Source organism: Phocoena phocoena, chromosome 7, assembly GCF_963924675.1.
Source record: "Phocoena phocoena chromosome 7, mPhoPho1.1, whole genome shotgun sequence".
Classification (NCBI taxonomy): domain Eukaryota; kingdom Metazoa; phylum Chordata; class Mammalia; order Artiodactyla; family Phocoenidae; genus Phocoena; species Phocoena phocoena.
In genome coordinates this window covers 29,007,397-29,027,602 of record NC_089225.1, presented here as the reverse complement: position 1 = coordinate 29,027,602, position 20,206 = coordinate 29,007,397, and the positions used below count along the sequence as shown (strand labels likewise).

The 20,206-nt window shown below is 38.6% G+C and overlaps 1 protein-coding gene across 8 annotated transcripts in view; it reads left to right on the top strand.

The window, feature by feature from the left end:
- GTDC1 (glycosyltransferase like domain containing 1) overlaps positions 1–10,601 on the top strand; it is a 385,793-nt gene extending 375,192 nt beyond the window's left edge. For 4 of the 8 annotated variants that reach the window (XM_065880397.1, XM_065880393.1, XM_065880390.1 and 1 more), the window contains 3 exons: positions 3,582–3,652; positions 4,356–4,447; positions 9,489–9,572. In XM_065880397.1, the coding sequence (XP_065736469.1) occupies positions 3,582–3,652; positions 4,356–4,447; positions 9,489–9,572 (247 nt within the window). Of the gene's footprint in view, positions 1–3,581; positions 3,653–4,355; positions 4,448–9,488 lie in introns of those variants that run through there. The other 4 variants (XM_065880395.1, XM_065880391.1, XM_065880389.1 and 1 more) reach the window with 3 other exon arrangements.
- The last annotated feature ends 9,605 nt before the right edge of the window (positions 10,602–20,206 follow it).

Here is a 20,206-nt window from a genome sequence, read left to right as displayed (position 1 = left end):
TGAGTCTTTGTCTTCTGATTTTAAAACATGGGTCACAGTCAGAGTCATTTGACTTATCCATACCTTTTAGAAATAAATTTCCTAAAGAATTACTTAAAAATCTCCTTCAAAATAGCACCAAGAATTGTTTAGAAACTTTAATAGGCCAACCTATTGAAGAGACTTTCTAAATGGTCTTTATTAAAATTTGTCCAAAGAACCTTCAAAAAGAGATGAATTCCATTAAGTTGCTCTAGAAGAATACTTATCGGATACACAGAAGTTCTCCAGGAAAATGCAGATAAATTGGGTATTGTAAATGGAGACACTTAGAAATGTGGCTAATTTTCTTTCTTACCCACTGAAGCAAAGACAGGCTCTGAAAAGGACCAGGTACAGGGGTCCATCCCCACAGCCCTGGGCAGATGGACCACTACCACTCGGCTTCACGCTGGCTCATTTACTTAGTGTTTTGCAATCCTTAATGTGCACAGCTGGCAGCTGAATGCAGGTTTGATACTAACAGTTTAGACATCTTTAGATGTAGCAGATGGAAATTCTTACACAAATAAAGTAGGAGAAAGTGTGCAATTAGGTTTTTATCTGCAGTTACATGATGCATCCTCTGTTTTAGTTTAGAACATCACCTTAGTGGGTGGCCATGATCTTTCCTTGTATCCAGGCCCTACCTTCTTGACACCACATTTGATGTTGGCTAAATGCCCATGTACCAAACTTTTGTTTTTGTTGAGTGTGAATGAAATAGGGAATGCAACAATCAGCAAAGGCATACCATCAGTGAGACTGTAGCAGTCCAGTACATTATGGCTACATTCCTTGCTAGTTAAGTCACTATGGTAAAATCCTTGGCAGGATTTTTTTCAATAGTTTATTCATGATGTTCATTATTATGAGTTGTAAAGAGTATGAGAATTTCATTTTTAAAATGTCTTATGGAATGTATCACTTTCTTAGATCTTGTAGACATGCTGTGGAAACCATAACATAAAATATGAGTTACTTACAATAACTAATTTTAATCCCATCTGCTAAGTATGACAACATTAGCATTTCCACTTAATTAAAAACACCCTTAAAGCAGCAATGTTTTAATCACTCCATTTTATTTACTCTCCTCCGGTGTCACTTATAATTGTAACTTTTTATTTTTTAATAATGAGGGATTTTTTTTTCTCCTTGCATCACACAAAAAAGTGCTGTCGATAATTAGCAGTCTTCTGTTATTAGTAGACTCAGGTGTCACAACTGTGTCTCATCCTCATTACAGTAAAAAATTTCACCTATCAGATTCATTATTGCTAGATAATGCGACTGAGAGCCTTTGCAGGCCCTCCAGAAAAGTAATTCAGCCAAGCAAAATTATCAGCTAATTATATTTAGAATCAAAAGCCCAACAACTATTTGCAGATAAATTGTATGAACTGAAGTGAATAGATCTGAATATTAAGATTCATAGATTTAGCAGATGATTTGTTAATTGGAATAAAAAGGTCATTTGCTAGTCATTTTAACAATAGATCAATTGGAACCCTATTTATTATTTAACTGGTAGTGCATAAGAATTGAAATGGTGAATAATTGTATTACTGTCATGAGATGATAATTTTCTTCAAAATAACAAAATATGAGAAACTTAGAAGGAATTTTATGAATTTCTTTTAAAATATTGTGGCAAATTTAATATATTTTAAAACACAGTCTTGATATAAATAATGTGTATAATAAGGTTTAGTATTTTAGAGGTCAAAATTATAACCAAAAATGGTGATTGTTTTTTTTCTTGATGAATTAGAAATATAACCACGAAGAAGATAATTTACAAATAAAAGTTGGAATCCAAATTTGTAAATTTTTTTTCTTCCTAAATCAAATAATGCCATTCCTCTCTCACTGTATTTTAATTAGCAGAGGTTTTTTTGGAAATGGCAGAGTACATGCTCATACGATGACTCAAAATGTAACTTGGCCTGCAGTTTTCTTTCGGGGAACAGAACACTCTAATTCAAATCCATTATTAAAAAGCAGATAACGTGCACTTTCTGAAATGCCTGTGACTTCACTCTTTTGATTTTATGTAATTATAAGAGAATGTTCATATGTATTTGCTTTTCGATTGGCAAAGCATTTTAAAACTGAGTGTCTTCAGATAAAGTGCATATTTTCTTTTTGTTCATAAAGAATATCCCCAGTTTATGTGCTCAAAACTTTTGTGAATGTTTTATAATGCAGTCACAGTGCAGTTTTATAGCTGTGCTTATGATAAGAATTTCTATACATACCCTATTTATGTAAAAAAGAATATTAGATATTAGTTTGGATTTTGAAATTAATCATTGGTAACTAGATCCTGTGCCTTTCCACTGTGTTATCTGGTAACTGCTAGCAGTTCTTAAGCAAAACTTTGAACTCAGTGTTTTTCCAAACTTTGCAGCTCAAAGTAAATACTTTTCATTTAAACTAATTTCAGTTATAAAATAGGGAAAACATCACCCACTTAAAAACAGCTTAAATTGCATGTACTTTGTCGCTGTAAATAAACAAGGTATAAACATTGACATAACTTCAAACTATTCTTGGGTTGAAAAAAATCTGCAGTTCAAAATAAAATTCTGCCTTTGGTCAACATTTTGGATGCAATTCAAAGTTTCTCATAAAATAAACATATTTTAAAGAGTGTTTTGAATTTCACTGCATAATTCCTAGCCAACAGAAATTACAGTGATATCTTTAAGGTTTATTGTATGTCAGATCAATAGCCATTATGCAGGGCTAACACAGCCATCAAGATGCAATACCTTTCTTGTACTTAACCCTTACCGCTATGACATGAAGAAAAACTTCCTATAGGTAGGTGGTCCCTGGGGAAATCCTCTCACAAAGTGAAACTTTCTTGTTTCTTTGTTTAATAATAGCAGTGTTCTTTTTGGATAAAATGGAAAATGAGCTGAATTTTGAGTCAGGAAAGCAAAATATTCATTAAGGTAATCTTCATGAGAGTTTTTCAATAAAAGGGGGGAATAGTTCTATTAGTTCTATAGTTCTATATCCTGCCTAATAAGTAACTATTCTGAAGCTTTAGCTTAAAATGAAAATGCCCCATCACAACAGATTGTAAATTTTTTTCTGATGCTTTTAAAAGTGCCTCGATGATTTCTACAGCTACAGTGTTAAAGTATTTGCTATTTTATTTAAACATTTTGAAAAATGAACATTCTGGGTCTTTGCAGCATTATTAAGAAAAGCTGTCCATACTTTACCATGTTGTTACATGTGTTTATCTGCTGATTATAAAATGTGTTAAACAGTATTTTAAAAACAAAAAAAAAAAAATGCAGAGCTGCGCTTTGATTAATTCAGTGAACAAAACATATGCTGTTGGTTCTGTTCTATGAAATTCATATATGATTAATAAAATCTTTTAAAAGAACAACTTTGGCTTTTAGGATTGTACTGCCGACCATATTCTTCATCCCAGTTAACTCTGGGCTCATACTGTTAACTTAGACAAACAAAACCATTTTCTGGTTCTGATGGTAATGTCTTTTTAATATATTTTTATCCTCTTCCTAAAATCTCTTTAGGTTGGAAGCTGTGTATTGTGGTTGTTACCCACTCTGTCCCAAAGATTTGGTTTATCCCGAAATATTTCCAGGTAGCTGCTTTAATGTACTTTCGTCTTTGTTGAGATTTAATACATGATTCACGCTGAATTAGAAAGTTTGAAAATAAACTTAGGCAGGAGCAATTGTTTATTTGGCAAGTCAACATGTTAGTGTTAAGGAAAATTTTATGTGTTTTAATACATTAGAGTAAGCTTATATTTACCATCTGTTCTTTTAAGATAACAAAAAAGCAAGTTTTCAAATAGCATTCTTCATTGTTAGCATACACATCCCATAATGATGGATTTTTGTAAGCAGGTCAGTGTTGCTGCAATTGCTTACAGATTTTTTTTTAATGATATACACAGAGAAAAACTGAGGACTGAAAGTCACACCAAATTATTTCAACAATTGACTAGTTAATAATATGCAACTGTTGTACAGGGTACATACGGCTGTCGTACTAGTTCTTTGAAAAAATCCTCATCACTAAATATATCACATATGCATTGTGTTACATTAGAATAATGTATTTTAATCACCCAAAGGAGATGTCTAAACAGCACAACTACACAGTCTTATTTAGCATTAAACATCCTTGTGAGCTGAGGTAACCTTATAAAATCATGCTTAAATAATGTAAAACACGAGGCGGCACAGAGCAATATGCATTTTTAATTAGTAAAGTGACTAATATCAAGTGTGTGCTTTGAGGTTTTTGTTTCATTAAAAATGTATCTGTTTTTCCTGCAGCTGAATATCTGTATTCTACACCTGAACAGCTTTCAAAAAGGCTCCAGAATTTCTGCAAGGGACCAGATATTGTAAGAAAACATCTCTATAAGGTAGTTATTGAGACGAGATTTACATGGTATAAATGCCATATTGAAGTACAAAGAAAAATCTTAAAAAAAAACAACATTTAATTAACATACTAATGTTTAAAGGAAACATGCTAGGGAGGGATATTAGTTGTTACACTAACAAGGATTAATTAAACTGGATGCTAGTGGTATTAACCTAGGCCTTATGAAATACGTGCACTTAATGCACGGTACATGCTTTTTTTTTAATTTATTGTTTTTTAGATGACTGTCCTTTACATTTAGCTCCAAGAGGCTTATAAAAATGAACCTGGATTAATGTAACTCATTAGTTTAAAAGGAAGTAAAGGAAAGATTCTACAATTATACTAGGGAGGATAAGCCTTTCTTCCCATCAGAAGGAAATCTTCAGTCCTCAAAAATTCGGGTGAATGACATTCATGAAGTTTGGTGTTCATTTTTTTAACTACTTTAAAGATGATTTTCAAAGAATCAAATGTTTCCTTTGTCCAGTTTAGTAAAATTACATAAAAACCCTCAGTTTGTTTAGAATTAAACTGTCAGTATCCTCTCTGAATGACAAAGGCAAAAGGAAAAGAGTTTAAATAGCATCATCATTCAGTTCCCTCATTCATTATCTCTTTTCCCTTGTTTGAATCAAGAATTTTACATTGTTGAAATAACAACACAAAGAGACCCTACTAAAAGTCTAAGTAATTGAACTGGGATAAATCTGCTTTATGAGTTTTGAAGGTGGCTCTAGGCCATGAGTAATATACCTTTTTATATTCTTTGAATGTAGCAACTTCATTTTACATAAATCCAGTATAGTTTACAATCTAGCAGTTTTATAATCCAGCGTATTTTAATTTTCCTGTGTTAATATATAACCTTCCTACATGAAATACAGTTCACTGCCTTTTTTCTCTCCTTACCCTTGTCATGGCCTAAAATACATATTTACATAGTGATACATCAAAACATGACTCTGTTTCTGCAGGAAACAGTTAAACTTCAAGAAAAAGGGAAAGAACCAAAAATGCAATTTAACACCCAATTTCAAGCTCATTATCTTTCATTGTCTATTAACTTGGCAATGGTTCAGAAGGTAGCTCATAATAGTTTAAAATGCTGACTGAACAGTTCCAGGCTTCAGTATTACTCCTTCAGTCAATACGATTGTATCATATACATGGGAAGCTTCAAAGAGAAAACAGACTTCCAAGGTTTACATCCAGATTTCCTAATTTTGAAAGTTCAGTCGTGGTCTTGTTTGTGTAAAATATTAATTTAGTAGTTTCCCACGTGACAGACTATCAAAATGTGCAGATTATGAAAGTGAAGAAATAGAATAATATGTATTAACACAAGTGGATTCATTTTCTACATAGGGCACAAAGCTATTTTCAATGAGTTTACCGTTGAATTATTGATTTTTTTTTCCTTCTGGTGAATTTTTGGGCAATATTTTTTTCAGTTTTATTGAGATATAATTGACACACTGCACTGTATAAGTTTAAGGCGTGCAGAGTAATGACAGACATATATCGTGAGATGATTACCACCGCAAGTTTGAGTTATCACCCATCACCACATATCGGTACAAAAAAGGGGGCAGGAAGGAATGTTTTTACCTTGTGATGAAAATGGTGAATCATTTATAATTGTATTTCCACCATCAAAATTTATCCGTTTTTAATTTGGCTTCCAGGTAGGCCTTATTATCCCTGTTATTTTGCATCTGCAAATCTTTAACCATTTCAAAAATTACTGCAACAGGTTGCTTTTAGTTACAATAAAAAACAGATCTCCAGTTGAAATATTTTAATACAGCTATTGCCGTAACATAGCTATAATTATTTATTTTACCAACAACTTCTGGAAAAACTTTGAAAGAATGTCAGCTTAGTGGTATGCTGTTAATATACTAAATTGTTCCTCCTCTAACTTAAAAGATAGCCTATACATTAAATGTTTTTTCATGTTACTATGGTTTACATATATGTTTAGTCCACGCATCCTAAAATGGTCCAGCTCAAAGTTTTATAAATTAGTGTTTCACGCATAAGCATTTATGAGAATATATATATGTAATTCCTTTTACATACTTTTTTACCATGGATGTTTTTTTCTTATAAATCTATTATACACTTTAATATATGTCCTCATTCATAGATTTTGATGACATAATATCCAAAAATTAATCTCAAAAATTAATAAATTAGTCCAAGAAATAGAAGTAATCAAGAGCTTTATAATGCAATTGTCAGGACAAACTGGTAGAAATCACAGGAAGGACCACAGATCTAGTTGGGTTGTTGTAATAAGATTTAGAGCTAAAACAGCAAAAGAATGCCTGCTAAAACTTTATAATTAAGATATAATAAGTTACACTATTTTTTTACCTTATGCTTTATAAATATACACATATCAGGTAACATTTGCCCTCACTAAATACCAGAGAATTATTTCCCCCAAGGCAGCTTTTTGCCTACTTCTCTTATGCAATGGAAGAGACTTTTGTGTATACTATAAAGAGAGTGTTGGGGGGTTTTTTTAGATTTGTTCCCTTGGACAGTGCTGTTTTGCTTTTAAAAACATATGCTTGTAAGATCTAAAAGGATAGAATGTCACTGAATTCTTTAATTTGCTCCTTTTACATTTTTACACCTTACTCTCTTTTTCTGTTGTTAAAAGTTTACATTTTAAAATCATCTCAACTACTTACCATGTAGAGTTCACTTTAGGATAGGATTTTTCATATGGATTCACACTTAGAAATTTAATGACTAGAATAAGGCTACTAACACTTGGCTCTCTTCTCACTTGAGACATTATACTTTCAATATGAGTGAGAGTTTGGGGGCTATAACTTGAAGCAGGATTTGAAACAGAATGCTAGTAACTGAAAAGCAGAAACAGAATTTGATACTTTTTTTTTCTTAAAGTGACTCTTCCTACTACAGAACTCTGTGCCCATGACTTCTCACCTGAAATGGTTTCAGACTTGAAATGTTTAAATTCCTCACGTGCGTGCAAGTGTGTTCCCTTTATCTCTCCCTCTCTTTTGCTCTGTCTCTCTCTCACACACACACACACACATTTTTCTTAAAATATTTAAAGAAATACATGCAGAAACTGTTTCTTAATTATTTTAAAAACCATGTTCTGAATTTTTAAAAATCTAAAGCCATTTCTTAAAAAGTTTGCCACTAGGCTCTACCGTTGACTGCAGCTTTCTTGTACTTTCAGGACGCGTCCTTTTCTAAGTAGGTTAGACCCGTTAGCCAAACACTTGCCACAGAGATAAAGTAGGTTTCACTTCATCTGGAATAGGGAGCTCTTTGATGACTCCTAAACCAAACTTGAACACAAGATTCGAGAAGTAATCATAAAGTAATCAGCCAAGGATTAACTTCTTACACTAACATCGGGCTTCCTTTTACAACTGAAGTAAGTCTAATACCGGGAAGTTGTAATTTTTGGCTCATTTTGACTATGGGAATTTACTTCCCGAAAGTTCCCAACAAATATTTGAGATCAGTACTTTATGCTTTTAGAGAAACTTTGATCATTATATTTTAAAATGCTTTAGAAGAAAATTTATGTTCACCCCCTTGTTACCGGTATTGAAAAATAGCACAAGAGTACAAGTGGGGCAGTTGTATAAAATATATACTGCCCAGACTAACAGAATAGATTTTCATTCCCACGCTATGTTTCATTTAGTTTTATTTACAAATTGAGAGATATTCTGTGTGGGAAAAAAAAAGAGATGCCATCCTTCCTTTGCTTTACGAGGGTAAACTGTAGTTTCTTAAGTTTTTTCAGATGATAGCAGCTGATTTTTATTTTGTTCTCCTCTTCAAGTTCTTCAGCATTCCAGAAACCTTTATAACCTGCTGTTATTTGGAGGAGAGGGCAATTTTCAGATTTCTGCCTAAAAGTGATTCCAAACAATGATTAAGCTTACAATTCAGACTCAGTGCCCAGAAAAGCCATTTGTGGTTTTGTCTTAATTATATCAGGCTATATCTCCCCGAACCACAGCCAAGCCACTTTAAGGTTCCTTCAAGAGACTGGTCACTTTATAGCCCCCTTTTAATTTGAGTTTCCACTCGAGGTGTGAATAAGGTGGTACTCACTAGTATTAACACGCCTCCAAAGTCATTACTTTTTTCCTTAAAAATGAACAGTTAAAAGCTCGTGATGTTTTTAGAACTTCTAAAATCTCTCATTTGCACCAGCACAATTTAAGGCAAATTCTCAGTCTTGATCTCTCTCCCTCCCTCCCCACTACTCTTCCCTCTCTCTTTCTTCACGTCTTTCCTTGATTTTGTTTTGGCTTGCTTTTTCCTCGATTTGTTTAAGTAAAATAAAAGCAAAAACTCTTTAGCACAATAGATATACTCGGGGTGATTAAGATCAGTTAGAGGTTTTGGCTGCTTCTTTTTCTCTGCTACTAATTTGTAGCCTGGCTGTAGGTGAACTTCTTGGCCTCTATATGATTCATCTGTAAACTTGGAAGAATTCTTTTTTTCTTAATTTTTAATAGCATTTTCCCCCTGAGGCCCTGCTATAATGAAGTAATGAATATAAACCCGTTTGTAAACTTGAAGTGCTTTATAATTTCCATGTAACAGTAATGGCATTTCTCTTGTGCCTTCACCACTTAAAAGTAAAATTCACATCCGCAAAAACATGTATTAAGAGTGTTGTGTATCTTATGTTTATAAAAGTTAAAAGTTGGATGATAAACTTCTAATAGCTGTCATCCATAACATAAACCAGGAAATATGCGTGCGGTCAAATGTACCCATTCGCAAAAAAAAAAGGGGGTAGGCAGCTTTCCCCATTGATTGGAAATACAGTTACACTTTAAACCAATCAGAAACTGGGATTTCCTGAGGTGCTGAAACTCGAGAACCATTTACTTGGTGGCTTTTTGAAGTCTAATTGATGTAAATTATGCAAATTTGCAATATGAATTTTCAGCATGCTTTAGTCTTTCGGGTCGTTAATGCTTCCTCATTGCTTTCTCTTCTCTCCCTCCCCCTTACAGGGTGAAATAGCTCCTTTTTCTTGGGCAGCCCTACACGGTAAATTCAGGTCTCTGCTTACAGCAGAACCTAGGGAAGATTTGTGACAGATGGGGCTAAGTCACAAACTTGCAGCCTAAGGCAGAATCTGTAGAACTTTCCAGAGTGTGCCCATATTTACCTGATCAGAGAGAAAAGAAAATCTGCAGAGGAAGCTGAGCCTGGCTGCTTGTCATAGCTGACACAGAGCCATCTGCCACAAACCTGTGGCAGCTTCAGATCTCCAATCCCTGCCACCACCCCAACTCAAATTAAATACAGATTCCTAGAGACGTTATGATGGTTACACATGTCCTCGGCATCACATGGAGGAGACTGTTCAAAAAAAATATGTGGCCTGTTGTATAACCGCACTCATGTATCCCATATGTGGTGCCACATTGAATTTCCGGTTGAATCCGTTTTTATCCTTTGTACTGGATGACATGGTGCCTGAATTCTTTCTTTTTGCCGACACTATGGCAGCCAAACTACAGCTTCAAACACTCTCACTTGGCTGGGTTTCTACCTAGGTTGCCAGGTTATCATCGGAGCCTTCTTGTGTCCTCAAAGGGCCACAGGGTCTGAAAGGAGGCTCAGAATGCTACCAACTAATTGCGCGGCCATCTCAGAAATGTTTGTGGGCAAAGATCTGCTTTAGCACTTTTCTTTTAGCAAATTAATGACTCCCTGGCACAGGGGTTTTTAAGTGAAGGTATTAATAAGGGGTCTGGCAGGTATTCCCATGATTCACAGAGTTACATTTGCATTTAATTTATCTTAAAGTAAAGTTGCAAGATAAACAGCTGTAATTCAGACAAACATGGGAAATACACTAAGTGGGGCCATCTCATCCATAAAATGAACACTGAGATACTTGTTTTAATTTTTTTCCAGGGATAAAAATAGGGAAATTAAAATACTTCTAACAAAACCAGTAATTTTGATATAAATATCCATCAAAAGTATTTGCATCCAGCTACAAATATAATCTTTTCAAGATAAATCACTTATGATTCCAATAGTCAAGCTGCTCTATTTGTTGATGTCAAGATGTTTTGAATGGCTAGATTGTAAAATAAATTTTTAATAAAGTGCCCACTGCAATTTTTAATTAACATATCTCATTTCAGTGTAAGGTGTGTACATCTATCTGTATGTTTCTCACTGAACACTTTCCTTGTGTCAGAGACAACGAATACAATTGTTTCTTTTCCGGATGAACAAGGATCTGTTTTGCAAATGTTTGTAAGATATTATGACATTTCCAAGATTTTCTTTGCATTCTGGAAAGCAGGAGGTAAACATTTGTAGTCATTAAGGTAGAGTCTGTTGATAAACCATCTTCTGTTTACTGGCAGGTAAATTGTAACTTTCCTAGCTTTTGAAATGAATAACTTCTCTAAGCTGTAGAGTGAGAAGCAGCCAGGGAGAGGGGGATAGACAAGGGCCAAGCCAGGCTCTCTGGCTTTCAGAAGGATTGAGTGGTCTAGCAGGCATCCGAGATAGAGCGGGCACTGGTTCAAAAGTCTAGTAGGGCCCATTTCACAGGTAGCAAAAGCGTAAGCAGGAAATAGATCAAGGTCAGGGGGCCAGAGAGAGTCCTCTGGATAGAGGCAGACTTGCAGGTCAGAGAAAGCAGCAGTTCAAGGCCCATGAGGTCAGGGAATTTAAAAGCAGGAAGAACGGGCTTCCCTGGTGGCGCAGTGGTTGAGAGTCCGCCTGCCAATGCAGGGGACAAGGGTTCGTGCCCTGGTCCGGAAGGATCCCACGTGCCGCGGAGCGGCTGGGCCCGTGAGCCGTGGTCGCTGGGCCTGCGCGTCCGGAGCCTGTGCTCCGCAGTGGGAGAGGCCACAGCAGTGAGAGGCCACAGCAGTGAGAGGCCCGCGTACCGCTAAACAAATAAATAAATAAATAAAAATAAAAGCAGGAACAACAAGCTCTGTCTTTGCACACAGTGAGAGCCATATGTGTGATGGACATCACAGCACTAGCCTTGAGTCCTCCTCCCGCTTTTGAGAAGGCACTGAACAAATTACCCCCAACCCATAAACAAAGAGCTCAGGAATTATTTGAGAAGTCCCTTCTGGTCTGAGACTGTGGAACTCGGAATCTATCAGTTATGCTCCTTTTGAGTGGAAAAGTTAAGATATAAATATGCCTAAGAGGTTCTTAAGACTATTCTCCTGAGCAGGGTTTATCATCTAAAGAGATGCTTCAGTTAGAAAGGTGCCCTATCATAGATGATGTCTCTCAAACCATATTACATGCTCACGGCCAAGAAACAGTGCTTGGTTTACTATGTTTTCCTATCCTGCAAATAATGAGCTCACATTTCATAGTGAACAAGATGTTACATGCACAACTATCCATATATGTTTTTCTCACTAAGTGATGGGAAGACAACATGAATTACTGTTCAGATAGTGCATTGAAAACATTTAAATATTTGCCCGATTCTGGCAAACAAAATATTGCAAGTTACCTGTGTATGGAGGGTTTTTTTCCTACACCCATAAACTCAAATCAAATTCTGTCTTTAGCTGTGCCCAGCATTACTTCTGGAATAAAACTTTACATTAAAGTGGTCACTTCTTAAAACCATGCTGTCGGGTTTGGTATTAGTGCAAATAAGCAATAAAAAGTTTTGTAAATGTGTAATTCTTAACATTTGAAAAGATAACTGTATCTATGTATGTGCGTGTATGCTTCTCAACAGCCATGACATGGTGGCATGGAGAGTTATTAAGTAAGTTATCCCATATTTTGTTGAAGTCAGAGGATAATCAACGGTACAAGCTGACTATTTCCTGTTTCCCTTGCTTTCACTAAAGAGAGCAAACAGTCCCTTTGTTTCTTATTTTTAGTACGGTTGTTGAAAAGAAAAATTTTTTTTGAGCATTCAGTTCTGTTCATTATATTCTTTTTAAATTAATCATTAAAACAATTTTAATCTTAAATGTCTTTAAAAGTCCGCCCATTATCAACGTTGATACAATGTCCAGAATGCTTGCCCTAAATTTACCTAATCTGTGTTTCTGGCTAAGTGTTTCTATAATAAATAGAAGAGCATCTAGTTCTTAACTTACTCATTTATACCAGGTTAATCAGGAATAGGTCAAAAGACCTCTCCCCAAATGCTCCTGGTTTAACAAGCATCCTTCAAATACGGCTGAGTTTAAATGCCCTGCTCTAGCTCTCCGTTCTTCAGACGTGCCACGTAAAGATGGCAGCACAATCAGTAAGTCAGTGGAAACTCAGCCATAGAGGACTGCACAAATTCATTTCAACACCTTGAAATGCATCTGGAAGCAAAGATTTCATTTTATGTTGAAGGTGTTAATTATATTTGATATTTTTAAAAGTAAAATCTGTTTTTGAGAAAGCATCTGCTACCCAGAAATATTATGAGCCACAAAAAAATTTTCATTTAAGTCTCAAGATACTTTCTGTGGGTGATAGAATCAGTTTTCAAATGATAGTCCATGCTGTCTTTTAATGTTGACATATCCTATGAGAGATATTCATATTCTTCTATTGACTATTGACAAGTATCACCCTGAGTGCCTTTCTGTTTCAGTGGAAAGCTGGAGAACATGTTTCATTTTAAAACTTGAATTCAGATACAGGACAACTGATGCTTCAATAACGTGACCTCCCTTCAAAGTTATTCATTAAGATGTAATTGGAAAAGTTTAAAAACATGCAACAATTCTACATGATGCTCAAAGACATGTACATATGTGATTAAAGTATAACAAAAAACTTGGGAATTAACACCAAATTTACAATAATGATTAAGTCAGAGGAGTGATGGTGGGAAGACCAGGCATATAACTGGGAGAGGCGTGCTTACTGTACAGTTAATCTTAAGCTGGGTCATAGCACACAAAGGTTTATTTCTACCCTTTATGACTTTTTACGTTTCTTAAATGTTATTATTGGATATACCTTTTGATAGGAGCTATAGATACTTTGGTCACCATGTATAATATAAGAGCTCTAAATACTTTGCTACTGCACCATTCTTAACATTTCTCGACTCTAAACTATTGATGGAGTCAGAAAACCATTTTTCTCCAGGCCGTGAAAGAAACTGCCCTAGCCTCCAGTTTTGCATGAGAAGAGTTTCCTCTGCTTACTTGGAGCCAAAGACCTAACCTTGACCCTGAAACAAACCATACCTAGGAAGAAAAACTTGACTGTCTGTGGGTTCCTTTTTCCTGGGGCTGCTGGTCACCATTTCTAACTAATGCCTGTGGCATTATAAATATAAGATGGAAAACTATAGCTCAACAAACTCCCTTTTGAAGAGTAAAGAGAGGAAGATGTAGGAAGTTGTTATATCAGCCTGTCTTTTTTTATCTTGAAAAATTCAGAGCTCTGTGGTAGGGCACAGAGCTGTCGGAGCTGCTAACCGCTCTGCCCACTTCCTGTACTGTTACCTGTCCCCTTTCCTCTTAAGACACAAGACTTTCATTGCCATGAAAGGAGTCCTCCTAGTATCTTCAGGATGCCCTAGCTGCATTTGAGTTACGTATGACCTCAGGATCCCCACTCATCCTCTGGCCCATTTTCCTAAATTGGAATTAGGGGTCAGTACCTTCAGGGGTCCTCCCATCACTTATCACCACTTTAGTGATTCCTTATTCTCTCCCATATCTCTGTGGTAATGACTTTCAACCCTAGGGACAGGTTCATCGTTGTTCCCATAAACTGATATAAAGAACTGATGTCTCCTGAGAGATAATCGAAAATGTTTACTGTGCTATCAGTTACTGCATTTAACTAGCAGACCTAAGATGGAGCGCTAGAAGATGTGATTTCTACTAGAAGTACGTATGTAACACTTTTCTCGAGAATTTGAAGTCCTTTATATTTGAAAATGTAATGTTTTGTCATTTCACAAGCGAGAAAATTAAGGCATCGTATTAAGGCTTATTTAAGAGCCAGAATGCCTTATAGAAACAGAAAGATGTTTTGTATAAGTCTTTCCCTGCATGGGATAGTGTCATTGTCACCCACCTGTCTTTCAGGAAGCGCGAAGTTCAGTGCTTGTGACTCACTGGGAACCCCTGGTTCCCTACTGTTTCTCCCCTCACCAGCTAGGAGAGTGCAAAGGGCAGCAGGGGGTGGCCCACGCAGTTGGTTATAGAAGGCGAACGAGAGGTCCTGTGGCGTTGCTTAAGTGTTTTTATGTTTTTAAATTTTTATTTATTTACTTTTATACAGCAGGTTCTTATTAGTGATCTATTTTATACATATTAGTGTATACATGTCAATCCCAATCTCCCAATTGATCTCACCATTAAGTGTTTTTATTATGACCATTATTATGCCTGTAGGGAGTCTTTGGGTCTCTACATCCATCCTGGGCCCCTGCCACTCCTTGTGGCCTTACACCCTGCTGGACTTACACATCACATAAATTTCCTGGCCCTGCTGGTAAGCATTTATTTTGTAATGTCCCCATTTTAGCTGTGGGGAAACTGAGGGCTGAGGTGAGGTTGAGTTGCTCTGGGTCCCATGGTGGGTCTAGAACTCAGCCTCTTTCAGGAGGTTGTGGTCAATTCAACTGGTCAAGACCATCCCTTAAAGGAGGGGAAGAGGAACATATCTGGCTGTCCATCTTTTCCCCCTTCCCTCCTTCTCCTGCTTCTCGGTATACTATCAGAAGAAATATAGATGAAGATGTTGCTAGTACCTGACTATAGATTTATTTCATGTTCCTCCTGGCCTGGCTGCATTTGTAGTCTAAGTAACCATGAGAAGAGGAACGCAAAAGGATTGATTCCTGGTCCTAAAATCTCAGACTTTGTGGTACCTGTGATGTTTCTGAACAGCTGAGTCTTCTTTATTGCCTTTCGCATCATACAAGGAGAAGTTGCCTATCAAATAGATAGAAGGCTGGCCCTTTATCCAAAAGGCAGCCCCCGTGATCTCGCCCGGTGCAAGGGGCCTAGGGCAGACGGAGCAGGTGGCATCAGTGGCAGAAGCACCTTTAATTGTGCAACATAGGGCTTGCTTCCTCTCATCCCAGATAGTAAACCAGAAATTACACCCTGAAACTGATTTCCCTAGAAAGAAAAGGAAGGGGAGGGATAACTTAAAAAGGAGATACTTCTAATATGGTATTAGACTGTAATTCATAGGGAAATTTATGCCTGAGATATGAATTTCTGAAAATAGGGTTTTTTTAAAAAAAGGAAACACTGACACATCCTTAATTATAGAGTAATAAATACCAATGGTATATTATCTTCTGATATTTCCTTACACAGATATCAAAGCATGCAGCTGTTTTTGAAAACTGATAATCAAGTACAATATAAATATATTACATCTTGAGCTTACAGCACACCCTTCAACTAAGCAGCCTCATGGAGCACTTAACAGTGAGAAAGAGAGCTGCTTAGAGTAGAAACCTAACTGAACAAATTAGCCTTGAATTGTAACTTAAGAATCATAGTCAAACCAAAACGCCTGTCCTTGCCAGGAAAGGCATTCCAAAGGCAAAGAGCACGCCAAGTAAAAAGGCTTTGCTTCGGGATTATGGAGGCAGTTCTCAAAAGCCAGCACAACTTAATGATCAATCAGAAAAATACAGAGCAGTAACTTCACAACGAAGGATGCATAAAAATTGTACAAAGCATTAATAGTGGAATGGGGAGGGAGAATGGGATTTTAACAGAAAGTATTAAGGTCTTAGAAAACTATATTTATTGCTTTCCATCCGGGTAGCAAAAAGAAAGAGAGAGAGACAAACGTGGTCAAAGAAAAGTACATGGACAAATGCGGGGTGGGGGGGTGGGTAGGAAAAGAAATGAAGGTTAAACAAGGCCAATATGATTCAGAATGAAAGGGAGGGAGGAAAGTCTAAGGAGCCAGCTGCGTGCCTAAATGTTACATTAAGAAGAGCTGAAATTGAGAGGGGGAGGTCTGGGTATTCAACTAAGTGGATTAATGTCTTCTTCCTGGGGTGTCTGAAGTTGCAGAGTTTAATTTATTTGGTACAGGATTTTATTGTGAAATTCTTAACGGGGATGGGGGATAAATAGGGACAATTATAAACATGTAGAAAGTAGAAAAGGGGAACGTGTAATGCTTTTCATAAATCTAACTATAATAAACATAGGGTTTGAAGCTACGGACACAGGTAAATGGTCAAAAAATATTTAGTCCATAATAGTAGAACTTAAAGGAAATGTAGACAAAACTTAAAAGACCAAAAAAAAAAAAAATTAATAACCACATAGATGTGTGAAGCCAAGGATTTTGAGTGACTTAGGGGCTAGTTTTATTGCCGCTCTCCTTTCTCCACCCATTTAAAAAAATAAATCATAACTCTGGCACTTAGAAACCTAGTCGTGAACATCATTTATTAACATGAACTCAATCCTGTGCTGTTCTTTGGTGGGTGGTAAAAACACGAACTAACAAAACTGGCCTAAAACGACAGCGGGATGATCCTCTCAAAACACTGGAAAGCTACAGGGAAAGAAAAACTCCTAATTTGCTCTTTCACCTTCTTTATTTTACTGAAGGAGAATGTCAAAATGTGGAGTGGGTGTGGCTAAATCCGACTAGATGCTGAGGGAGATTTTAAAAGATTTTCCTAAATATGTACCAGAAGGGGGGAGGGCTTGCAACTTAGTGTGATTTACAGCAATTTATTAATCTGCTCATCTACTACCACATCTGGGGAAGGTGGCAAATAAGGAAGGCTCTCTGCCTTCTGCAGTGGAAGAGACTAGAGCAGAAACTGTAACTGTGTTCCCTGAGTGTAACGCTGCCGTCATCTGGCTGGTAACCAGTCCACAGACTTACTCGTTCAGGCATTTGTCTGGCCAATAATGTAAGAATCATTTAAACTGAAAATATGGATCAGGATGTATTTAAGAATTACTGATATGCAGCTATTAATCTTGAATGCAGATAGCATTATTTGGGGTGTGGGCAAATCAGTTAACTGGAACCACATGGGAAAGCACTTCGAATTTTTTTAAAATGCTGTGGGGAAAATGGCACTGGTGGAAAAGTTACAAATAAAAGACAGAAAAATATCTACAAAGAGAAAGGGTGGTAAAATGACTAAGCAAGGTGGTCTTGTCGCCTCCAACCTGCTGCATCAATTGTATCAGTAAACACATTACTAACAAAGCCAAATTCCTCTATTTCTCAAGCTGACCCAGCAGCAAGAGGAAGAAAACACAGAAAAGTGCCTGGTGCCTGGTGCCTCAGGGTGACCCTCAAAGGTCATGTCTCTAATTTGTGTTAGAAATTGAGGGCACAGAGCTAGAGGTTTGTGATGGTCACAGAGTGGACTTCGGCTTCTGAACACTTTTCTACCCCCTGTGAAGAATTTAGGACGTCATGGAGTTGAACTGGAGTCTTAAATCCCAGGGACACGATGGAAATTGTTTTGTGATCGTATGAATTAAGAGAAAGGGCATCAACGCATACATCTCTCCTTTTTCCTCCAGAGCCCAGAACCATGAGGGACCTTGTGCTCTCTGGTGCTTGCAGCTATGTTCCCTGGCTTTCAATCGGCTTGGCTTTTCCTCTGTATTTCTAATGCTGTGATATCAGGCCAGAAAAAAATGGAATCTACAGAATTGCAAAACAAAATGTGCGAGTGTGTGTGTGCGCGCGCGCGTGCGCGAGGTAGTTCACTGAAGATAATGAATTGCAACACTAAAAACACCAAATATTAAAAATGTGTAAGTAATTAAGTTTTTAGGAAGCAAAATCTACTCGAACGGAGTATTTACAGTCCTTTTTTTTGTTGTTGTTAGAAGGTTCCCCAGACTTCTGGGTTCATCACCAAACTGTCCTCCTACTCGACGAGGAGCGAGTAGCTGCGATTTGGCCCAAGGCACCACCTACCCAGAGTCACTACCTAATGTATTTTACATTTCCACTGTTAATAAAGGTGGGGGGGGGGGGGTGGTAGACAGGCCTTCTTCCCCCCAGCATTCTGTGTTTCCTTTTGTCGCTGCCGTCAGCTGACACATGGAAAATGTGGTGCACGGTTTCGCTTGCCTTTAATCTGTAATTAAGGATTCCTTGTCTGGGGCTGGCTACCTCTTTGCTCCTTGCCTCCCTGCCTCTCAGGTCTTCCGCCTTCGGTCGGGTTTGGCCCCGCGCCGCAGGCTGGGTGCTCGGGTGGCCCGACTGGGCCGTAGGCAGAGGGGCGGCGGCGGGGCGCGGGGGCCTCGGCCGGAAGAAGCGGTCGCTTGCCCGAAAGCGCGCGCCCCGGCGCCCACCCTGCTCGCCCTGCTCGCCCCGAGCGTCGGGGCAGCGGCGCCAGAGCCTCCGAGAGCGCGAAGGGCTGGCCGAGGGTCCGGCGGGCCCAGGGTCTGCGGGCGCTCGCCGCGCACCCTCTCCCCGGGGCCGATGTGCCCGAGCTCCGGTCCGCGGCGGCGCTCGCCCTCAGTGCCCCGCTCGATCCCGGCCAAGGCGCGTGGAGGTAGTTCTACACCTCTCCCGGCGAGAGAAAACGGGACGCAGGGGGACGTCGAGGTCACGGAGTCCTCACCGAGCCCCCTCGGCGGCGCTTGAGCCCAGAACCGAGAGCCAGAGGAGCCCCGAGGCCGCGGGGCGCGTCCCAGGCGGCGGGGCCGAGCGAGCCCCGGGCGACCGCCGCGCTCGCGCTCACAACTCGCTCGGACTCCCGGGCAAAGCCGCGCCGGCACGCGTACGCCGGCGCGCTCACAGTCCGACACGCGCACACTGTCACGCACACACGCGGGCACGCACCCCGGCACGCGCGCACCGACACTCACATGCTGACACACGCACACGTGGCGGATGGCCCAGTGCTGCCCTGGCTCCCTCGCGCCGGGCTTGACTGGTCCCCCTCCGCACCTCCGGGAAGGCGGCGTAGCCCTGGCGGGCAGAACTCTTCTCTGTTCGTCTAAGTATTTTATTGTACTTGGTTCCTTGAGTCGGCCAGTCTCATACCTCAGTGAGAGAATCCGACAAAGATGAAGCAAAAAGAATGATTTCTCTCCCCGCAGTCCTTTTTAAAAAATGTAACTTAAGCAAAAACAGAGAAGGGAGTGGGGATGGGCTCGGGAACTCTCCAGGCAGGGATTCTGGCTATTAATTTTAAAATACTCCTCTTCGAATCTCTCATATGTTCAGACTTGTGATTTCAATCCCACTGCCAGCCCTCAGGTCGCCTTCCTTTTCACTTCATACCTGTGTTTTGGATTGCAAACTGTTTCTCCTCCTGACCACCAATTGTTTATTTAGAAGGCGCAAAGAGGGTGGGGGACAGAGAGGTTAAGCAGTGTTTGGGTAGGAGAATATCTAGAAGTATCACATTGATTTCCAAAAAAACGTGGGAAAACGTTTAATATCATTTTGAGGCATCTATGTTTTTAAAAGGGCCTCCTTCCCGCTAGTATTACTATTTATCATTAGGTATTTATTTGCATAGACACATTTAAAACTGTATGTTTAAGAGAAAAATGCCTTTTGTTCTTGGTTTCAGCAGAGCCCTTTCCTTTTCTGTCCATCTAAGTTGTAGCATACTTTCCTCTCTTTCCCACCAATAGAGATTGTAGGCTAAAGTGGTGCACTCCAATGACCAAATATAAGAAACCTTCTTAGCCTGGAGTGTTGGTGACCATCGCTGGCACCTATCACTCAAGATTTTACCCCCTCTGGTTTGAAATGGTCCTCAAACTGTAGACCT